At 37.3% G+C, this 24,308-nt stretch overlaps 1 protein-coding gene across 1 annotated transcript in view; it reads right to left on the minus strand.

Moving 5' to 3' along the window:
• Positions 1-24,308, minus strand: part of LOC140236152 (MAP kinase-activating death domain protein-like) — a 94,394-nt gene that overhangs the window by 10,360 nt on the left and 59,726 nt on the right. Inside the window, exons 16-27 of the mRNA XM_072316120.1 lie at positions 23,421-23,829; positions 18,154-18,216; positions 16,053-16,190; positions 8,500-9,005; positions 6,471-6,627; positions 5,626-5,746; positions 5,023-5,087; positions 4,486-4,637; positions 3,868-3,975; positions 2,806-2,970; positions 1,852-1,927; positions 1,183-1,289 (exon numbers count right to left, since the gene is read on the minus strand). Coding sequence (XP_072172221.1) covers positions 1,183-1,289; positions 1,852-1,927; positions 2,806-2,970; positions 3,868-3,975; positions 4,486-4,637; positions 5,023-5,087; positions 5,626-5,746; positions 6,471-6,627; positions 8,500-9,005; positions 16,053-16,190; positions 18,154-18,216; positions 23,421-23,829 — 2,067 coding nt within the window. The remainder of the gene's footprint in view (positions 1-1,182; positions 1,290-1,851; positions 1,928-2,805; positions 2,971-3,867; positions 3,976-4,485; positions 4,638-5,022; positions 5,088-5,625; positions 5,747-6,470; positions 6,628-8,499; positions 9,006-16,052; positions 16,191-18,153; positions 18,217-23,420; positions 23,830-24,308) is intronic.

Here is a 24,308-nt window from a genome sequence, read left to right on the forward strand (position 1 = left end):
CACTAACACCATCAACTTTCTTAGTTGCGTGAATTTTCTGCCCTTGTTTGATTGCTAGTGCACCAACCCCCCCCCAAAAAAAAAAGTTAGAAAACCCCACAAAAAAAAAAGAAAGAGTGTATCTTTGTCTTATTGATCTTGCACTTCATTCTTCATCCACTCAAAGAGTAGCAAAAATATTATTTCTCACTACTTTAGACATAAATGTTTACAGAGTCTCCCCTCTTTAAGTAGGATCCTGTGCCATTACCTGTAATGAATCATCAAAGCTGATCATAGAATACCAATTTAGAAGTACCAGTAACAACAACTTAAAAAAAAAATTTGTATCCTTGCAATAAGTGCACATACCACATAATAACTTATGGAAGATGTTAAACACCACGGTATCTTTTGTGACTTGTTCTAAGGGTGTATCAGTATTGATGTTATTTTTAAGTGGAGCTATGCCTTGAAAGTGTCTGATTGAAAAATGTATGCAATATATACACTAAACATACCAACAAACACAGAATTGAAAATACAGCCTGAATCATGCAATTTCTATTTCCCACAAACAAATTTTTTTTCTTCAGTTCTAATGAAGCTTTAAGCTCTTTCTGCTCACAACAAACAAATACACTTTTGTATGAGGCCTTTTTATTAATCATGCGATATTGCTTTCCAATTAACTGCTTACTGAACTAAAACAGAGTAGTTACATCTCTTTACTATCCAGAAATAAGGACATTAACATCAAATGCATGAGTCAATCCCTATCACACATAAAATATCAGCACAGATCTGAATCTTACAAACATTTGAAATATAGCTTTGGTTACAAAGGGCCTAACTAAACTCAAAATCTGAATGATTTAATTATGACTTCCAATAGTAGATTATAATGTCCTGATTCCAGGAATTAAACAAGATTTTTTTTTCTTTCTTTTGTATTCTTTCTTAGATTATCATCCCTATCACTGGATGCAACTTCCCAATTTTAACTATTGTATACTCTCCTATTTCTTTGTACTACCAAAAATAACTGACCCCTGAACTTACTACCTGTATATCTTAAAACTAGAGGACATTACAAAACAGGACTGGTGTCAAAAGAGGACAATTGGAAGTATTTTGGTGGAACATGACAACGGTGGAAAGAGCATGAGAAAGCAGGGCACACATAGGTGGGGACACTCATACCTTAGACTGGGGAAACTTTAGTCCAACACCTTCCATCGTCACCTGGAGCAGCCCGCCCTCGCCTGTCTTCACATCCTGGATTGGGAATTCACCACCTAACTCTGGCTCTACAGGGCAAAAACACATCAGATTACCAGCATGGCAGCTGTTGCAGTAAAAAATATATGAAAACACAAGCAAGACTAGCAAAATTGTTCCTGCATCATCTCCTCATTGTGTGCTTCTAGTGGGCTTTGTTCTGGCCAGGGAGTAGAAAACAAGAGTACCTTTTAACAACAAGGAGAATTTGGAGGAAGTCCCCTTTGTGTAATATCTACCCTTAGGAATACATATACAGGTTAACAGCAATTTCCATTAACAACAAAATGCCATGTGGCAGGAATAAATATACACTTGCAGCTCTCTCAATAGGGCAATGTGTCCATTACAGCATACCCTGAACTCCAGCCAGCACATCAACAGGAGATGGGTGAACTAGAGCTTCACATCATTAGCACACAGTAGCTTGATCAAGGACACTACATATGACCTTACATTTGGCAGTCTGATAATAAAAACAGAGACAAGTGTTTTGTTTGTTTGTTCATTTGTTTACTGGCTGTTCAGAGTTCTGACACCAAATAGTGAGGCACATATCAACTTGCATATCACAGGAATTTGGGATCCTACCTGCTGTGATGCCATTCTTCTGTCTTGAAGCTGCCTTCTCCATACTCTCCTTGATACAGAAGTAGAGCTCTCGACACTGAGACAAAACAGAAAAAAAACCACACCAAAATGCATGTAATTGACATAAAAGGTTCATATAATCAATTTTGTGGGATTCTTACCAAAGTTGATGACAGAACAATCACAAAATTGTTCTTACCACAAACTGCAAGCACTTGCACCTTATTCAGTGCACTCCTGTTATGAACGAGGTTATAACGAAATTCCAGTTAGAACGAAATAAAAATTCAGGCCGCAACTTTATCGCCTCTATGTATTTTCATTGTTTATTTGTCCGGTTATGACGAAATTTCAATATAATGAAAGAAAACTGCTGGTCCTGAGGACTTCGTTATAACGAGAGTCAACTGTATAGGTTATGACTACTGTATACGCCATATATTTCGTGAGTCTAAATTTTCATGAATCGGGAATTCCCAACGATTTTGTGAGTGGTTAAATTTGCAATCGTGGAATCCTGTACTGAATGGAGAAATGTACGGGGTACATGCATACGTCACATCCACATCGGGATCAGAGTCAATATTTTTGCGTGTCTTTAATTTCGCGAATAGCACCTGACTCGCGAAAATAAAAACCTTGCGAAATATTTGGCGTATACAGTATCAGTTGGGCAGCAATCAATCAGCTGTGAATATTGGACCTCTATTGGGCTCCTGTCACTATTCCAGCTTGCAATTGTTGAAACTCTCTTTTTAACACTTGATCAAAGTGAAAATCTAATTCAGATAAACATGATAGTTTACCAGCAAAGGAATTGTGTCTAATAGTATGTAAATTCATTTTCACTATTAGTGGTAATTACTTCTATGCTTTCTCTTTAATAGACCTGGAACTATGGTGTTTTAATAGTATAAATGACTTCCAGGATGACTTTTAAAGATTGACCTTTACCTTCTTGGTGTAGAATTTGTCCAGCTTTGTGGTGTTGTTGAGCTTGCGCCACAGACACAGGACCTTTGTCTTAGGGCAGTACGTCATGTTGATGAGTCTTTCATACCAGCACCTATCACACACGGCACCGTTGCCAGATCGGATGATCACACAGTCATCACACACCTATTGGAATGGGGTGAAGGAAACATTGCCTCTAATAATGAATGTTGGTATGGGAGGCACACACCTCGATGTTGGACACTTCAGAGTGCACACATGTCTACAACAACATGTGGTATAAGTCATGTCTATCCCTAACTGCCATTTCAAGAATGTCTTGCTACTTATGCAGTATGTGTACGTGCAACATGTACTAGTATCTTGCTGCTGCAGAGTAGGTTAATTACCTGTGAGTGTATATGAAGATAATGCAATGTTGAGAGCACAGCCTGATTAATAACCCTGCTTGTAATGACAGAGATCTATATCATGATATATATACAACTTGGCATGATATCAAATGCTTCTATGGTTTTTCTCAGAAAACATTCAACTAAATGTAAATGAGACTATGCAATATGAAAACAGTCAACATCCTTTTGTAATAGACATTTTCTCCAATCAGAACTTTTGGACAGTTTGGGGTGTCCACTCTAAATGAGGACAGATAAAATATGAGGCATCCAAATGTGAGACCTGAAGAAAATAGGCCTACTACAAAAATGTACTGCCATGCTACTCACAGACACTCTTTCTTGAGTTTGATTATTAAACAGTGTTGCAGTCTCACTGAGGGTCCTGACCAATTATCCGTGTTGATCCATTCATGACTGGATAGCAAAGATCACATGTCCATTAATTCAGGCCCAAAGATCTAGTGGCATAGTAATGATCCTTAAAACTGTTCACTATTGCCTGCAGCTGTATGAACAGTTTGTTCTTGATGTTTTTATTCACATATTGTATTTTTTTTTGTCAAAGTGCAAACTCTTGGTACAACACAATCTTAAAAAGGTAGATGAACTGTGCGACCAAAATAACCACAACTTGATGCCATGCAGAAAGCATTGGGGAGCTCACCTCCATGAAGAGTACATCCCCCTTGTTATCACTCCCAGCATGCACCACAAAGCTATGCTTCCTCATCTGACGACTTCCTGCCGGCCTCAGGTCAATGTCATTACCGTACTACAGAGAAAATGACAAAGAAAAGCTAAAATTGTCACAAGTATTCTGTACATTTCCAATGTAAAGTACATATAAAGTATAAAACAAACAACTACATTTATACTCAGTATTAAAAAACATTGCAATTGTTGGAATCATGAATGAGGTAGGCCTATACTGAAGAACAGTTCCACCAGCAACATGTAAGAGCACTGGCTGCTGAGAACAGCATCCCACATGGTATATCACAGAGTATGTTTGCTATGGTAACAGATGTATCATTGCACATCAATTGTGGAATCCAAACATTTTCCTACCACATACTGCTAATTGCAAAGAAAGTGCATGACAACACACAAAAATCACTTCAATGATAGTTCTATGGGTGTTGCTTCGTATAAAGCAAACATGATACAATAGTAAAATGACTACCAAACTGTCAGTACCAGAGCACATGTGACTAGTCCTGCAAAGGGCTAATAGAGTTTGTAAACAAAGCTTGCTTCATGTCACCACACGTTTTATACACACCAAATTATTGATTTGCTCCAGAAGGTCTGAGACATCCTGGCTGTACAGCAGGCCAACATGTGATCTCCCAAGAAGTCGTCGAATGCGGCGCTTGACCTCGATCTTTGGCACTTCCATTTCTACCATATAGGCTGTCATATTGTAGAGCATGTCTGGAAATAGAGGGGAAAGATGCAATCCAACAAAAAAGCTGCCAACACTGAGCACATGACATCATCACTTTGACAACTCTTTGATCAAGACTACAAAGTGGGAGCAGCCCATAGATGTGCACCAGGAAGATGCATGGGGTCTGAAGGCAAACAGAGGCAGCGGTTACAACATGGGATGGGTCTTTATCTACTCCTCAATCATACAAGTTTGATCTTTAACATTAGATCAAACAAGACACCAACAGTCCATAAAATCAGTGAAATAAGAGTTCACACCGAGTAATCATAAAATACATTTCAGAGACTGTAGGTATTTGCTATTGCCTACATGAAATAACACTATCATTACATAAAGGCGAATAGAGGTACAGCATACTGGTCTTACCTGATAAGAGTTTGTCTTCATCTTCCTCTAGTCTCTTTCTCTCCTCAGGGCTGAGTGATTCGTATCTAGGGGATAAAGGTAAAGAATATGAGCAGCGATACAAGTACATAAAACTAATAGACAGTATGATCTGCACTTGTAGAATGGCTGGGTGGGTAAACAGTAAACATATTGAACCAAAACAACAACAACAACAACAACAAAAACATTCAACTGAAAAGCTTGATATCTATGTAATGTACCACTTAACTAATTAAATTACATAACTTAAAATGGGACTGCAGAATTTACAGAAGGAAATTTAAGTTTATTTTTAATGTACAGATAACTAGGCGACCACAAATAAAAAGAACTAATGCACACATTCATCTTCTATTTTCATTTTCATCTCATTGATTTGTGTGTAATTTTGAAGGCTGGTAATTACAAGATTTACAAGCAGTATGTATTTGTTACCAATTACAAGATTTACAAGCAGTATGTATTTGTTACCAATTACAAGGCAAATATGGTATTGAGGCCATTAACAGTAAATGTTTATTGACCTTACTGGCTGTAGGTATCTACATTACCACCAATCACTATCAGCCAGGGTCCTCTCACCTGTGCATCATCTCAGCTGGTCCCTGGTCCATGCCAACCGCGTCTCTCTCTGCAGCAACAGCATCCAGAAATGCATCCTCCCAGAATTGGGGCTGGTCCCACAGTGATGACCGGTCCTTCACTGGAGGTCATAAACAAAAATCACAACTCACTTTTAACAATATAACAAAGATAACAAAGCAGTACCCGCTGCATGCTATAAGGATTAGAACCAACACTTGCTGTCGGGCGAAAGCTCGGTGGTCTAGTGGAGATGACGCCTGTCCGGTGATCAGGAGGTCGTAGGTTCGAATCCTGTTCGAGTATGTACGCCCATGATTTTTTATCATGGCTACTACTAAAACACTGATCAATTCAGTGCTTATTTACGTCGATGTAGGGCAATTTGTCAATCAGTTGCAATGAAAACATCTCGACGGAAGAATTTCATAAATTTGAATAACTCACTTTTAGTTTTAAAAAGTTCCTACATACATGAAATTGTTGGAAGGCAAATTCTTTGAGAAGGGGTGTGTTATCAGTCTAGAAATGGACAGTTAACATAAGTCACAAGAAAAAAACAAGCTACATGGAAGCTTACATTCAGATGCAAACAAATGCTGCACATACCTACATCAGACTCATGCTAAATCATATTCTCATTCTGCTTACCAGAGGTATCTGTGATCTATCAATATTACACCACATACTTCAAATTTGTGCAATTTACATGTCATCTAGTAGGAAATTCTTCCTTTGATCCAAGAATTATTTCCTTACATCTTACTGCAATATCAATCATTTCATCCTGATTCAGTCTCTATAGTATGAATTGTCCACTCTGCTAACAGGAAAAGGATTATTACCAACAAAGGCTTCAAACACGTATCTCCTGAGGATGACCTCCGAGGTGTCAGAGTCTGTTGATATCATGTTGTTGCCATGGTATCGAAATCCAGCTGACTTGCGGCTTTTCATTGACCATCGTGCAGGGCTATTGCGCTTGGTTATATTCAGTGACAACTGGAAAGAAAAAAAAAAAACGACACAAGACTGTAAAAGCTACTGAATAGGAGTTGGATATAAATAAAAAACTCAAAGAGCATGTTATTTGATTCATGTGATACACAAAACTTATCCAGTTTCACAGAGTTTTGTGAAACAGCTATCCCTATATATGCAGCAAATACCTATACATCGGACATCACTTCTTGGGCATGTTTGGGTTGCAATATATGCACCGCTGATGTGGGTTGGTGTGGGTTCCAGCCAGTAGCATATAGGGCCTACAGTGTAGACATGCATATCATGAGTGAAGAAGAGAAATTCCTTTCTACATATCACTCAAACAGGGTATCCCCTAGTTCTATGTAAAACCACACGTACATGGCTTGGAATGTTCTTTGGACCTATATGAAAATTGACATAAATTCATCACGCTTCCTAGTCATATTATCTTTATTGCATAAAATTTGTTGCTTAAATAGTAATTTTGCCTTCATGTAGTATCCTTAAATCTCACAAAGTTTGTTTCTTCTTGTATTCTATAATATAAATCCTTTTTTGTTCTAATTAACCAGTGTCAAAGGGTCAAGTCTTCACCATGATCTTTACTTCTGTGTGGCAGTATCTATTTTTTTATTAGAAAATTTATTTGTTTTAATAGTCTCTGCTTGTGTGTGTGTGTGTTAGAATGCGTGCGCATGTGCAGGTGTAATCCATGCTCTGCAATATTTGTATTAAAGTTATGTGATAGTGATGGCAAAATTGCATGAAGCATGTGTTCATGTAGATACCCGCGACACTATACAGCTATACTGTAAAAGTGCTTTCTTTCGCGCTTTGAGGTTGAACCGCGAATTTAATATCATGCAAAAATGTTTTGAAAAGTCGCGCGAAATTAACCCCGCGAGGAAATGTGTTGAACTCGCCGCTTGTTACAATGCTATTGCGCACATGCACACACAAAGATTCCGTGCATTGAGTGTATTGATGGTCAGCACACACACAGCGATACCGCGCAATGTAGGTACAAGCCTGTTATAAAGTACTCGAGAGATGGGATTTCAGGTAAGCCTGCATTTAATGTTAATTTCTATTTAATAAATAAAAGAATAATTGGATTATAGTTTTGGTTTTCATGTGCAAAATAAAACGGTTTTCGGTGAATGTGAATTCCCAGATTTTGCCGACCGTGAATTTAAACACACGCGAAAAAGTCGGCAGCGATGGAAACCGCGGAAGTATCTGTCCACGAAAGAAACCACTTTTACAGTATTATGAAATGTATGCAATGTCTGAACATTATGAGATACTGAAGTGAGCTAGGAACAGAATATTCAAAGCAATTAAAGCCATTTCTGAATGAAAGACATAATGCCCCTTGACAGAGACTAGTACATAAAGGGAGTCAAAGATATGTTCAACCCTTGCAAACTTGAATAAAAAACTTGCTACTGTGAGCCCATTATCTGTGCTGGTGTTATAAGTGCTTTTCTTCTTTGTCTTGGTTGGTTAAGTTGGATGATGTATTTTGAGGACTTGGTGATTTGACTTTGTGACAAAGAGAAAAAGTGTTAATGAAAGCAAAAGATTATTAAGCAGATGGGTGAAGGTTGAGGTATGAGTTTTCTTCAATTTGTCTCAGTCTACAAATGAAATTTATAAGATCGCAACTACTGATCTATAATTTAACAAACATGCCGGAAAAAAGGAACCACAGGACTCGGACCTGTCATCTACTGCCTTCCAGGCAGCGACACTACCACCAGGCTATCCCTGGTTGCTGGCAGTTTGTTAAAAATTACAGATCAGCAGTTGTGTTCTTACAAATTTCATTTGTAAGCCAAATTGAAGAAAACTCACATCTCAGAAAGAGCCTTTGTTGCAACTCACCCCATTGAGTTCCACCTCAGTATCAGACATGACTGGCCGGATGGAGTGGTGGGCGATACGAGAACGCCTGCTTCGTACATCCACCCCACTGGTGGAGCTAGTGTCGCTGTCATTGCCCAGGGTGTCTGATGAGTTGAAGCTGACGAGTGTGCTGGCCTCTGAGAGTTCTGAATCTAAACTGGAAAGCTTCTCTGCGAGCCGGGCCCTGCGTCCTGCTGATGGGCCACCATCACTGCTCTCCCCCTGGCCCTCTGTGTCTGCCTGGGGCATCATGAAGGTGATTCCAGACTCACTGCCTCCTGTGTTGTAGTGGTTGTTATTGGCATAGTCCTTTAGGTCTGACTGGATGACGACATCTCGAAGCTCACCACTGCTGCCACTGACGTCACCAGTAGACTCATGGCGTGAGTTGTTATGATTACTCAAGGCAAGAACAGAGTCTGTCTGTCTGCTGTTGGTGTTGATCCCAGTGAGAGGAGTCAAATCCAGCTTGTTCCCAATCACACCTGGATGTCACAAAATTAAACATCATCCCAAAATAGTTACAAGTGTGGATAATTGGGCATTACAGCGGAATGTTACAGTGTGGAGGTAACACTCTCTAATACAGTAATTTACACTCAAAAGCTGATGAGAGTTACTTTACCGATTTGTATGGCACCAAGTAAAACCTGCAAACCAATTACTTCAACCATTTTTTTTTTTTTTTTTTTTTTTTGGGGGGGGGGGGAATTGTATTCATAATGTTTATATAGTAAATTAAATTAGCAGACAGAGAGAATATAGTTGTCCCATAGCAGTAAGCATTATATGAGAGTACATGGAGAGACCTTTACCACCATTGATATTCAAAGACAATGAGAGGCTGACCTACAGGTAGCTCTGATTCCAGAGTACAACTAAGTGTCAAAATGGAATTTTGTTATGGAACCTTGTCATATTGCAGTGACTTTTCAGTTTACAGAAATGGCTCAGTCAGAGTGACCTAGGACATTTTACAGAAATTTTTGCTCCCACAATTTAAAACATCTGCCAAGCTACCATATTTATATACACACAGTTTATATGAAGTGTATACACGTAAATGGACTAAACACAGCATGCAATCATCTACAGAGCTGAGTTAGGAGGTGGAGCTTGAAGCTGATAGCATGATAGTGTATCAACTTTGATTTAGTTGCAATTAAGTACATTCATTTGCCACTATTTTCTTATCTCAAAGTCCAATATGCTACACTAATATGCACTCTCTCTCTCTCTTCTAATTTGTCTGTAAAATTCCTGTCTTCCTACGTTATCTTTTGGTAACAGCATTCACTCTCTATACATAAAATCTATCAAATTTTGTACAGGTATAAACATATCACAAGGTACATTGTACCTTAGGAAAAGATAAGTGTTGCTACAGACATCACACAGTTGAGAGATATTTTGATCGAGGCATAAGCTGTGAGAAATCTGAAAAAGTCAGCTGGAATAGTCTACCAATTATCAATATCTCAGTCTGAAAAATTGGTGCTTGATTTCTGCCAAGGCAAAAGAGGTGTATAAAAATGCAAGCATTCCAAATACATAGTTCACCAGTACACCACTCACAGCTAACACACGACAAGCAAAAGCATCAACACTGTCACAAAAATTGACGGAAAAAACGATGTGTCTGGTCTTGGCTGACATGCAGTTCAGTAATATCTCAAGATAAGACAGAACCAAACAAGACATGTTGAAGGACACTATTCACTCCACCATGGCTTTGCAGGTTACATAAGAAAGAAATCATGCCATACATGAAGATTTAAATGACAGAGGAGTCATAGCTACAAAAAATATACATCCATGCCATGAACTAAGGTATGCATCAAACCATGCAGCGGATGCTTGTTATCATTGCAATGTTTGATTTTTGAAGCAAAACACACTAACACCATGGGGTAAACTATGAAGTGACTGATATGTAACATAATAGGAAGAAATATATGCATGGGGTGAGAGAGTTGGATCTGGAGATGGGGGATCGGTACCATTTTTACAAATTTGTATCCCATGCCCCAATAAATGATATATAGTAAGTTTGGTATAAACTTGATGTTAAATCTTCAGAAAGATGCAGATGTGATAAGTTTAGAGATTTAAACAGATGAGAGACAGCAGAAAAAAAAAGCAATCCCAGCCCCTCACCATGACCCATTATCTCTGCTGCTATCACAAGGCTTCCAAACATACCCACATGTGTTTGTACAGATACAATAAAACAACACTGGAATGTATTGTTTTAGTTAGTTTCTTACATCATAACAAATGGACTGAGATATTTTGTCATTTCATAAAATCAGGATTACCAATCTTTGGTATGCTAGATTATAAGATATGAAATATATTCATCCCTCCAACAGATTAAAAAAAGAAGAAACTGGGTTCATCCCCTATCATATGTGCTAGGTATCAAAAACATAAACTATGCATAATCAAACTGTGATAACACACTTATCCAACGATCAATATTGGTAACCAAAAGACAGATTTCTTGTTCTCAAAACAATGTCTTTCAAACAACAGTTATATGACTGCAAAATATTCTTGCCATTGACTCTTAATATTATCTATGGTATTTGACAATACAAAGACGTTGCTATTTTACATTACATGTGAGTAACAATACTCGGGAGTAAATAGGCACCACTTAACTCAAAATCCAGGGTAATACATGTAGCTTAGGGGCTAGTATACTAATAAATGTGACTTTTACACATAGTACATTGTAGGTATGCGAGTATATGGGCTTTGTATGAGATTAAATGCTATGCATTACAATTTTGTGTACACTCCTATATAACATGTATGTATAAAACAATACAATATGTGCAGAGCTACTTAACTGAAAAGCATGCAACAATATATGCCAAATGTGGGCACAAAAGAATATACAAGTCAGTGCCCATGCAATGACACATATATGACACTGAAATACGAACTGTAACATCACCCTAAAAGTACTGATTAGCCATTGCAGGAACTAAAGAGTAATGTTTTCTTCATTTCTTTTTCTTGGTTTAATACCTCATATTGTATGTATCAAATTCATTCATCTTCATTTAGAGCTTTCAACACAATTTTTTAAGAGGCAATATTCTGATGGCAATCAGGGAAACATAATTGGAAGCATGTGACATGAACAGACCCCTTACAAAAAAAAAAAAAAAAAAAAAAAAAAAGAGAGAGAAAAATACACATTTGCCAACTAAAGTAACAGGTAAAGCTATCTGAACATTTAGTCACCTTGCCTTTTTTTTTTTTTTTTTTTGGGGGGGGGGGCAACAAAGAGCTGAGTTGTATTCATGGTATGTATATTTTTGACAAGAAAAGAGTGTCATTTGTTTCCCATAAAGATCAGTTTAAGGCTGTCATTATCTTTTTTTTTTTTTTTAATTCTTGGCATCCATTTATCAGACAAAATCATGAAAAAGAGGAGGTCCTCTTATCTGCCAAATGAGCAAACAGAAAAGGAAATTACTGTAAGTGTTGTTTATTTGCAAAATAAAAGAAAATGATGGTTATAAGCAAGGATATTTCTTGGGGTATTATGGAAATCATAATTGTCATCTGTTGCAAAGCTGGAAAAGCCTTGAGAAAATTGCTTGGCAACTCATGGACAACATGTGCTGTGGGAGCAGGCCATAACATTTTGATGTCATTGCACCAAAGGTCTATAATATTGTAGTACACTAGAGAAGAGTAGAAGATGCGTGAAGTGACACACTTAACATAAAAAAGGAGGAATATCACAAAACTCTTCTAGAATACCACAAACCTTGTACAGATTTCATGTCACTCTAGTTCTTGCAAAGGTCTAATCAGTACCTTTAAATGTGCAATAAATTGATTGGTGGCATACTACCTGCATCTGTGAAATAGCAAAAGGAAAACCAACAGAAAGAAAAACAGAGAAGAACCAAAAGAAACACATCAATAAACAGAAAAAAAGACCCCATTGCAGCCAAAAAAAGAAATAGTATGCAAGATACGCATAAGACACATAATACCATAGAAGGGGATATTAACGTGGAAAGACAGAATGTAGTGTTGATAAGTGAAAGGTTTAATGATTGACAGCATGAATGTTAGGGTAAGAGTCAAGAATGTAACACAAAGGAAGACAAAAAGGTGAAAGCAATCCACCCAAGATATGCAAACAACAAGAAGTTTGTTTTTTTTTTTTTTTTAGAGAGAGAGAGAGAGAAAGAGATGGATGGAAATACAGGAAAATCAGGAAGGCAGAATAGAAAGTGATGGAGATACAAGAGAAGAGATGAAGAGAGAGAAAGAAAAGAAAGAACAGGTCAACAATCATATACAGATGTAGATATATATCTCCAAACATTACTATGAAACAAAAACATCTTTATTTTGTAAGAGTGATTAATGGGGCTTTCTAAATTCCCTCTTTGTACTAATTACAGTCATGTCACACAAAATGATTGAACTAGATAATTACTGCATCACACTGTGTTGTAATATGAAAAGTTTACTGTGTGTATTTGCCAAAGTTGAGGTAAACCAATTGCACATGAGCAATGAGTGTGATACTACATGTAAGTATTTACAAACATTTCAACAAACTCAGAAAAATGTCATATACCCCAAACCACAGAGCAGTCTCGTAAGTCATAACAATGATAACCCGGTCAATCATAGAGACAACGAAAACATATCAACACCATGTTTATAAACTGAAGCATATTCAGCAGGAATACTTGGTTTGTGTAAGTCCTAATTGCCAATACTGAATACTTAAACTTCAGATTGTTTGATGATTACATTAATGTTCAAAATCATGCATTGATATTCATACTTTCAAAGACAATTGACTTATAACCCAAATACATACACTAAAAGGATACATCAAGTAACACACAGAAAACAATCCAGTGTCTGTTTCAGAGTGGTTATTTGTTTTAAACAAAAGGGTAATTCATGTCCATAATACAATGTACTCTGATACTAATCACTAGTGTAACCCCCGAATGCATGAGTTGTACATATAATTTGAATGTGCTGTACTGGCATAGTTTGCAAATAAGAATGATGTAAAGAATAAACTAATCATTATGAAAGTGTACATTCATATGTTTTCATGACAGTGATCTAACTTCAAAATTCCAAAAGTAACACTAACAAAGATATAACTGAAATATCTAAATATTAATATACAGCAAACAGTGATTCTGACTGAGCAATTTAATAATGGACAAATAATTACTCTTAAGTTTTTAAAACTCTGTTCTCACATGTCAATAATGTCAGTCATCAGCTGAGTGCATGAGAGCATTGCCTTGCTATTTTCTGATGTTTACAACTTGAAAAAAAAAAATGTTTTGACTTGCTAGGGGTTTCCCAAGGAAAGGTTCAGGGTGGTTGGGCATTTTATTTATGTTCTTGCCACTTCATGCTCAAGCACAACATGCCAAATCATCTGGATGACTAGGCAACATAACGTGCACCATGTAGGTTTGTAAAAGTTAATCTCACAAAACAAGGGATAGAGCCGGAGCAATTGAGATGAAAATGTATGCCACTGACCACATTGTTACATATTCCCAAAAGGGAGAAAAAAGGAATGCCTTTGAGAGACTAAGTATAGACAATGTACAGGGAGATTTTCCACATGTGCTTTTTGATATTAACAATGCTGCTATCTTCTAATCATTATATGAAACTAAGTCATGCACAGGTACTCTACAAATATTTTGAATTACTGCATACGATGAGATATGTGCTATTTATTTGCTACAAAGGATATTTGACTTCAAATGCTTCTAATTTGTGTCTGGGCAGCTTGCTAGGAAATTAAATCTTAAGTCATCACACATTTCACTGCAATATTCCAATTTTCAAGAAGTACTTTGGTTAATAGTGAAAGGATGGTTTTAACATTCCTGAAGCACATTTTGGTATATGTCATCATTATCATCATCATAGACCTTATCAACTGCTGTTTGGGGTGGAAGGTATGAAGCAAATTCTAACATCTTTTTTTTTTTTTTTTTTTTTTTTTTTTGGGGGGGGGGGGGGGTGAGTCACAGAATTTTTTCCAAGAACTTCCACGTACATGTCACATGACTGTCCCCAATTGATCACTCTTCAGCAAAAAATCAGTGCATACAATGTGTGATTCTAAATACTTTGTCACCTCATTATTTATGATTCCAGGAAGAGTAGAGAAACATGCTAGCAAAAGAGTACAGAAAGCTGTGGCAAATCTTTTTTTGATGGCAAATACAACATAGCAGTGGGTGTATTTAGTTTTGGAATCAAGCAGATCGAGTGTTTAAAACTCGGCCAAAATCAAAATAAAAGACAAGAAATTCTGAAGCTATAAATGGTTGCAAAGTTGAAAGAAACTGTAATACGCATAATGGCTGGCAATTGACAATATTTTTCAAAGATAATTTCAACCAAACGAACCAATAAAATAGATGCTGCATGCAGTCTGCTGTGAAAGAGTGGATGCTTTTGAAATAACAATCGGCCATGCTCTCATACACACAGAGACAATCAACTGGGTGGCTTGAGAATACTGTGCTTGAAAAATACATAACTGAAATAAAACAGATCTCGGATTACACTGCTGTCTAATTTACATTCAGCCTGCAGTTTTTACAAAAATAATGACAGCATTGCAAGCAAATGTCCCCTTCTAATGTTGCAGTTCAGATGTAATCAAGATGATGCATGTAATATGTAGATGTCAACTAAACATCTGGCAAGGGTCTATCACCTTGTTATTCATGTAAAAAATATCATACAACAAGCAACATATATTGCATTCATAAATTCATTTTTGTGTCGCATGAGAATTCAAAATGTGTAGTGACATAATATATGTGTCTCTGACGAATCTCTTGTATGGCTTGATTCATTGTTACATTTGCAATGTATCGATGAGTGGATAGAATTTTAAATGACTTACTACTCCCCCATCCCCACCCCCAAAAAGTACAGCAAATCAAATGAATCTTGCATGCTGACAGAGCTGAAAGAGCAGATCTTAAAAAGATCTTTGATATGAAAATTCACTATTGAAGTGCAAGATTGTGTGCAATATGTCTATTGTTGATTTGTGTACATATATATCTTTCATATGGCCCAAAAGTCATCATGCAGTCACTATACTCGAGAAACTTCCATGACACATTACAAATTTAAAGCATTTGCAGGATGTAGTGATCAGTATTAACCTAAGGCTGCTAACATTCACCCATCAGAATCACAGGAGATTCCAAAGGGCAATCAGGGGGATACTTACATGTTACATGCATCTCAGTGGCAAAAAAAAAAAAAAAAAAAAAAAATGTAAAAATCCCAAATTACGGATATTTCTATAATCTCTTTTCAGGAAGCCCCCCTGCAGGATCTGGGAGACTTGGCAGCTCTGTAAACCAGCATTCTGAGCTACGGCAGAATTTCACCATCCCATATATCACACTTGTTTTCATATTGGAAGGGGTACTGCTTTTAAACATGTCTGAGTGTGCAGAGTAAGGCTGACCACTTACCTGTGACAGCAATGCCAGCCGCGATACCCACGGCGCCATGTACCCCAGCACCTGTACCTGTGCCGATGGGGATCTCCGACTCATCGATTAGTTCGTAGGCACTGTCATTACGGTTGTCCCCTAAACTGGAGGAGTGCACTGATCATACCGCATGAAGGAAAGAATGTCAGTGAGCAGAGAATGGTGTGATGGATTGTGGGTTTGTAGATTGAAACGTGAAACAAATGACATGGGTGGGGCAGACTTTGTGGTGGTAGGGATGAGGCAAATCAACTTGAAGGGTGCAGTCAATGTGATTCCACGACAAACAAATGCACGTTGCAAGAACAGTTATTGTGAAAGCAGGAATGCTGAGTGACTCAATGTGTATGACAATGGCAGTTCTACAAAACAAACTGTAAACTGTAATAGAGGCCAGCAATGCATTTACAGCTTGGCATATTTTGGAGTGAAAGCACAATATGTAATCATTGAATTGCTTACAGAAAGCAAGACATTGCCTGTTTGGAGGGCAGGGCAGGAGTGGCACAGTTATGTACATTTATGGCCCATTCTTTTTTATCATAGGCTGGTCAACGATGCCACATGCTATTTTATAGATAAGTTTTCTTGGAACTATTCTTGCTTGTGATCTGTCTTGTACATACACTCATTCCTTCGCTGAACAAGTAGTTATTCATACACAAAGTGTATTTGGGGTGGCAAAATTGCAAAAACTGTTACATTGGTGATTACATTGTTTTCAAAACTTTTTATGTTCACACATCACAAATTGAAGAATGAATGATAATCAGGTTAAATGAGCGTTTTCATACAACATTCGTAGTGCAGATGAGCTCAAACATATTAAAAAACAGCATACCAAGTGCAAAAATGTCAAACATTTGTAGAACACATATACTTTAAAGGGGATCACCAGGCAAGGATTCTGTTTTTGGCTATATGACAGATAAGCCACTCATAAGGATACATAATAGCTATTATCTTCTCAATTTTTTTTTTCCAACTCAACAAAAGGACAAATTTGTGCTGTTAAATGTTGAGTTGATGCTCTATCATGATGCATCTACAGACACAGTGGCTGCAATGAGAGTGATATATTACTGACCCCTGCATTCACCCAGTAACAACCTCTATGTGCGATGACATGTCTTGTCTATACCTACTGCATGTGGGTACATACGGCTGTTGTTTCATTATTTTCAATACAGTGGCCCAATAGTAGAAGCAATAAGAACTGAATATATGCCTATCATTAAAATTCACAAACAGACCAAAGTCACATACAGAATTAATGTACCGATTTATTTTTGTAAATGCCATTAATAATTTCTTAGGTTTTCTTTTTGCAGATATCATAGCTATGCTTGATCTATTTAATTGGCATGTGTGTCAAGCAAAAAACAGATAGACAAAGGTCTTCCTTAGCCTGACAGTCCCCATTAATGTGACATATATTGAGTACATGATTTTCAAATGTGTTTGAACACTCATGTGTAATATGCCAATAAGGTGATATGACAACACTTTTGTATTGTCAAAAAAAAAAAAAATTAAAGAATTTATGTTTGATGGTTTTGAAACAAAAAATGGTATGACAAGAATATGTGTGTGGATGAGTGTGTGGATGAGTGTGTGGATATGGGTCTAGATGTTTGGTTGGGTGTTTGTGCAGACTGCAAGTGCCATGTACAAGTTGTATGTGAACACTCACAAAGAAAAAGCTGTCGTCAGTATGTGGATCACTGCAATGTGTTGTTGTCTCCTCTTAATTTTTCACTTTTTGGCTTGTTTGGATGTTTTCTTTTGTGTGTGTGTGTGTGTGTGTGTGCATGTTCATAATCACAATGCAAGAAATGGAAACTCTGAAGTGTATCATATCCCACACTTTTTAGAAGATTTGTGGTACTCTAAAAAAAAAAAACGCCCACAAAAACAAAAACAAAAACCAACAACTTACCAGGAGTACCCTAACCTTTAAAGGAAGAGAAACATAAAAAAAAAAAACTATTAACACTGACCCTTTCTGAACCAGTACTGCATCAGTGCTGTTTACTTTGAACAGTCCCTAGTGGTGAGGAGACGAGTTTGAGATACTCACGTTTAATAGTCCCCTCTTCTGTACTTGTACTGCTGCTACTCACAGAACCACTCTTCTGCCAACCTGGAAAGAAATTCATGAGAATCAAGTTGAACAATTAATACATCCCTTTTGTGTTTTGCCCCACATTGACTTTAGGCTACAAAATATCACTGGCAATACATGATACCATAGTTTTCCTGTACATCAAATGCACTTCAGGTTTAGGATTCTGAAAGGATACCTTCTAAGAGGATGCTATTAATATATGGATAGAGGAGATATTGAAAGATGTGTTTTCAGAAAATACCTTTGTTTAATAACTACTGGGATGTCACCATTATGACACTTGTAGCTTCCCATAATGCTTAAGGTAAATATTTGAAACATGTTCATTGATAAAATAAGACACAGCTCTTCCATTGCCGAGGTTCAGAACATCACAAGCAGTTGTCTGTTGCTCCTCCCAAGTCCCCTGCATCCCTACTTGTTCCCATGGCAACAACAGGTAGACCTGACACTACAGCTAAAAGTGGGGTGTATGCAGACAGACAGACAGCTTGTGCCTATTATGGTGTTCTTACTACCGGTATACTGGATAGAGAGCCCCTAAAGATTGGTGGCCAGTAAGTGATAATGGTGCTTTTCTTCTATGGAGACAATGGCTACATCGATTCAACTCATCATGTTATATCATTGGCTAACATTCACACATAAGCCTGTGAACAAAGTAAAGTCTTCCTTGCATGCCAGCCAACATTCAGACAACAAAATATGACTTTTGTCATGATTGTTCCCCAAATGACATGTCGTCTTTATTGCAATCTCAGAAGTGGTTATCCTCTACTGTTGTATGATAGTCTTTAGTGAGCGACATCTAAACTGGATGGTTATGCTTTGTCTTGTGATGACTTACGTATGCTAAAACACCTGCTGCTACAAATATGATGTGTGCCAATAAGACAATGTAGATCCTGGGATCTTTTTGCATGTGAAATCAAACTTATTTAATTGGTTTCTTATCTATTCATGATTTTACTCATAAGTTTCCAGTCTGAATTGTTATTATACACATAAGACATTCAGAAGCAGGATAACGTCTTGAGCCTAAAAAATGACCTGAAACCGGTCTAACTGCAAACCTGTGATTTCTCTCTTTTTTATAATATACACTAAGAAAGATGAATGCCATTACCACAAGCATATTGACCTAACCCTGGAAATAATGATGTATGAAATGATATTGTGCCAGGAAACTGAATGCCCAGATATTTTGTACAGGTGGCAAAGTCACATCACACAGAAAGACCCCAAAATCAATAAAGACTACAATGTCCCACCTGCTAGAAAGGAAAGGGGGCTTGTACTCATGACAAACAGTGATATTATGTCCCTGCACTCCAACCATCCCCCCCCCCCAAAAAAAAACAAAAAACAAACAAACAAACAAACATCTAAAGTGTGTGGAGTATCCTGTCTGTGGCTTCAAAGTAGGCCACACAAATCACAAGTTCACTTCAGTTATTGGCATTCAAAGGGGCAAAACAGTCTCACAAAGTCCATTTGAAGGAAATCCTCAAATACAGGCAAATATGGGTAGGGGTGGGGCTATTGCATGTTTCACAGTGAAAGACACACATTTTCTACAGAGGAAAGTGATATATGATGTCACAGTGAATAACACCAGTCATCATCCCCTGGGAAAAATAAAAAATTGTCACTACTGAATCCAGAATACCATGAAATTCTGAAGAGCTTTGGTAGCATTAAGATGAGTGAAAGAGAGTATCTACAGGGGACTGATGGAGGTTGATGGGGAGACAACACACTGGCATGTTAGAATACAAATGAGCAAGTGTGGCCTAGATCAAAATACAGATGACACACACACATTAGGTTTATACAAGGGTTTTTAGTCTGACTGACATGCAATGTGCATTACTGCTAAATGGATCCAGCTTAGAGGTATATATTGGTCAAATATTTGTTACCTAACTCCTTGTTTTGTTTTACCACTTTAAATCTTGAAGAGATTAATTGAGAAAATTTGCCTATCATAAGTTGGAAAGCATTCCTAGTCACAGGTTGAGGTACTATTGATTACATAATCCCAGTATTAACTTCACTTTATTCAGCATGATGTCCCAGCTTTCTTTTTGTTTTGGTGTGTTTTGTCAGCCTCGTTTGGCTGTTTGGCATACACCACATGTTTAAGCATTTCCTGTCTGTGTGCAGTATTAAAAAGAAACAAAAGAAAAGAAAAAAGCCCTTCCATGCAAATTAAAATTGAAAGGGCTAATGTCGGGTACAGACGTTACTCTGGCATTTCATATAGCATTTTTATAGAGCAATTCTTTCTGCCTGACTACACGTAATACTCATTGGTGTATGAATGTGGTTCTCAAAAAATAAAACAAAATACATGTTTCTGTTTAAAAGTATGCATGCTTTCCCAACACTTTCTTCATCATTAAAAGAAGTATAAAAAGCAGCACTGTTTAAGAAACCCTTCTCAGTGAAAACTTGCAAGGGAGAGTTCATAAGACAAATTACCACAAAGCCACCTGCTGCTGTAACCTGTACAGGTTACAGTACTACTACACTGAACTATTCCACTATGAACTAAAACATATTTTACACTATGTCTAATAAAATTTCTCAAAACAATGCAAATGTACATGTAGATCTTGGCCTTCACAAAACCTTACTTCATGAATCACATTTTGAAGGGTGCATTACTGACGAAGGTGCACACATAGCTACATTGCCAGTTTGTATGATGAAGGACATGTACTCCAGTGTCTTATGTCAAGCACAATAATTATCCAATGATATGAAAAACAATGAAAAGTCCCACTGTGAGCTTATGAGAAATGTATACTGGTGATGAGGGTATTCAATGTATCAAACTATTCTCATTGGGTTCAGGGTAGTCAAGAAAGCATCTAAACTACATTGTAGTCATGTGACATGGGAAACCAGGAAAAAACAGACTGATTTCAAGTAAACATGTACAATCACAATAATATGCATTCTACAGTGATAAGAGGAATGTAAACACACAGAAAAGAAAGAATATTTCCCTACATACTTTAGATTCAAGACTAAATCTGCAAGTATGCTTCCTTTCACATTGGCAAAGAATTACACTTCAGTGAGAAAGTGTGGATGGATATTAGGAAAGGGATGAACTTATGTGTACAAAATTGAAGCTCATTGGTTCGATAAGAGTGATAGCTGGCTGTATAAATAACAGCAAGAATAATGGATGCCTTCGCTAATGCCTGTACAATATTTGTAAGAAAATTATCCCCCTCATATACAAGCACACTTCTCATCTTTGATGATAATCTTAGAAAGCTACTTTATGATGCCTTACTGTATTCATTCTACTTTAAAATGTGTCATTCCCACTGCCAGCCACACTACAGAAAGCCCTTTTCAATTCTGTCCAGCAGGACAGTTGTTTCACCTTCGCATGCACATTACTACTTATTGTAACTTGTCAGAAGGTTGATATACTGTATACTGATACATATTTTGTTAGCATTATAGCTGGCCAATCTTGGCTTGTAAAATAATTTTGTGAGTAGCTGAATTTGTGATGGAGGACTACAGAGACAGATTGAGAAGTAAATACTATCTCTATTTAAGAGGGATAGTTACTGACTTCCCTCATGCCACCATCCCAATTACATCTCAGACTATTTCTAAAAGAGTTAGAAGAATGCATGCAAAGGAGTGAATGTATTGGCACACTGTCATCTTGGCAGCCGGGTACAAGACACACATAGCAACAAAGATGGAACTACTACATCACATGTAGCACATACAAAACTGTGAGGTTTGACAAATGACTGTTGTAACTATCATTTCTTTTTATTAATCACATTTTTATTTGTAAAAAGTGCTTCAGCACAATGAGTAGGGAACAAAATGAAGGCAAACAAAAGTCAGGTGAATGCAACTACATGTGGGTGAAGCGCATGCAATAGCACAAAGAGGAATTATAACAAGGTTGTGAATTCTTACTCTCTGTAAATGTCATTGAGGAAGTGATAAAAAGAAACCAAGCAGCACAGTGCCAGAGAAAGAAGAGAATTAGAGCAAAAGAATTATAAAAAGATAAAGTAAAAACAAAACATTTGTATTGTTTCTCTATTAAGTTGCTGCATTAAATACATGGCAAATACATATAATATTGATGTGTGTTAAGTGAAAGATTGCATCAGCTACAATGATGATAGAGAATTTCAGGCAACAGAAGAAAAAAAATATCACTGTGGTATATCAAATACAGCCATTGCATATTCAACATTTCACCACTGCCATTTATGCATGCTTACAGGCAAAAAAAAAAAAAAGTTAATAAAAGTAAGATAAGTTAACATGATATGCCTGAAAACTAATTTCCATTTTGTCTTGATAATCCCATTAATAAATGAACTTTAATATCAATGAAAAATGTTCATTCTGTGTTTTTGTCCATGAACCTTCAGTGGCAAAGTGTGCCCATGTTGAAATCAAGCAGATATCTAAACTTAAAATTCATTTCCATCTCTTCTCTCTCTCTCTAAAAAAAAAAAAAAATAATAAAGAGAGAGAGAGAGAGACAAAAAGATAAAAAATCATAGATTCCTATAGGAGAAGAAAGAGCTGTATACCTTGTAACAATGTCACATATTGGGGAGACATTTTTCATTGCATTTGATGGAAATATTTCAACTGATATTTAACCTAAAAGGTCATTTCTCTCATAAAACAGATGTCCACGAATTGAATGCTATCAAGTGCTTGTGACCCCCACCAAAGAAGTGAGAGTTCCACTAATTTTCTGAATATCATATGTCCCTCACTCTCACTGACACTAATACAGCCAAATTGTAAACTGATATGTTTATAGCAGTGATGGTCAGTAACGTGAAAGAATACTCACTAGTTGAAAAAGAAAAAACCAATATTTTCTTGGAGTAGTAATAAATAACTTGAGAAAAATGATTTCGAGAATGATTAGTGAACAAAAGGCAGCTTAAATATACTCATTATCAAATTTCAGAGAATGCTATGTTTTTTGGTTTGCATATCTGCAGCATGGCAGCTCTATAAGTATCCTCCATCAAAGATTGGGGAGACGTTTGGGTAACAAGAATTGATAAGATGTCCGATTGATCTACACTTGCTATCATGCCATCTTTATTAAAACATTGAGGCCACTTGTCTACTTGAAGAGATTTATACCTAAGCTTTGATCCTCACTATTCACATTAGTATATCTAAGTATGTCTCACCTATGGCTGCTATGAAATTATCCTCATTCAGGCTATGTGATTCTGAAGGTCGGCTGCCTATGGTTAGCATCCCACCACCGCTAACCCCCTCACCACCACCACCAACACCAATGGAGCTAGGGTGCTGATGCACCTGTTGAGCTAGCATCCCGTCAAGACGATACGAACCATGGGTGCCACCAGCAGTGCCAGTCTTGGGTGGGCCACTCCGGTGGTGGCCACTGCTACCCCCTTCTGGCTTCTTGTGGTTCTCTGGTTCCTTGCCAAAGTAGTGTGTGTGGGCAATTTCCAGCAGGGCAAAGGCACTGGCCATTCCTCCTGTGGTGTGGTGCTCAAAGGAGAACTCCAGACCAGTAAGCACTGCTTTCAGCACTTGTACAAGGCCCTTGTAAACTGCCTTGTCCACTTTCTGGAGATTGCAGAAAAAAAAAATAATATGAAAACTAAATCAGACATGGACATTTATTCATAGCTACAATACAAACACTTGGGATGCTTTTACACTACACTGACTGACTTTGCCAAAGAAAAATGACATGGATACTGCTGAGTGTGGTTTGACACAGGGTAAATTCACTACTGATGGGCTAAGCATTAGCTGTATAGGGCTGTATATCACCAATTCCCTATACTGTCTGCCATCTATGTAAACTACAGGTAATCACAAAGATGTTTGCATGCTTAAGAGCAGTGAGCATGTTTCCAGCATCAGAACCTATACCTACGTGTAGCTAGCACATGTGTACATCCAAGCAAATTGGAATGAAAAATCTGAGCATGCTACAAAAGACACATCTCTCATCTGTGATTGGGTACTTCAGTTGACACATATTTGCTCTGGTGAAAAGAAATATTAAAAAGCTAGTATTTTTTATTGCTACTCACATC

Source organism: Diadema setosum, chromosome 12, assembly GCF_964275005.1.
Source record: "Diadema setosum chromosome 12, eeDiaSeto1, whole genome shotgun sequence".
NCBI lineage: Eukaryota > Metazoa > Echinodermata > Echinoidea > Diadematoida > Diadematidae > Diadema > Diadema setosum.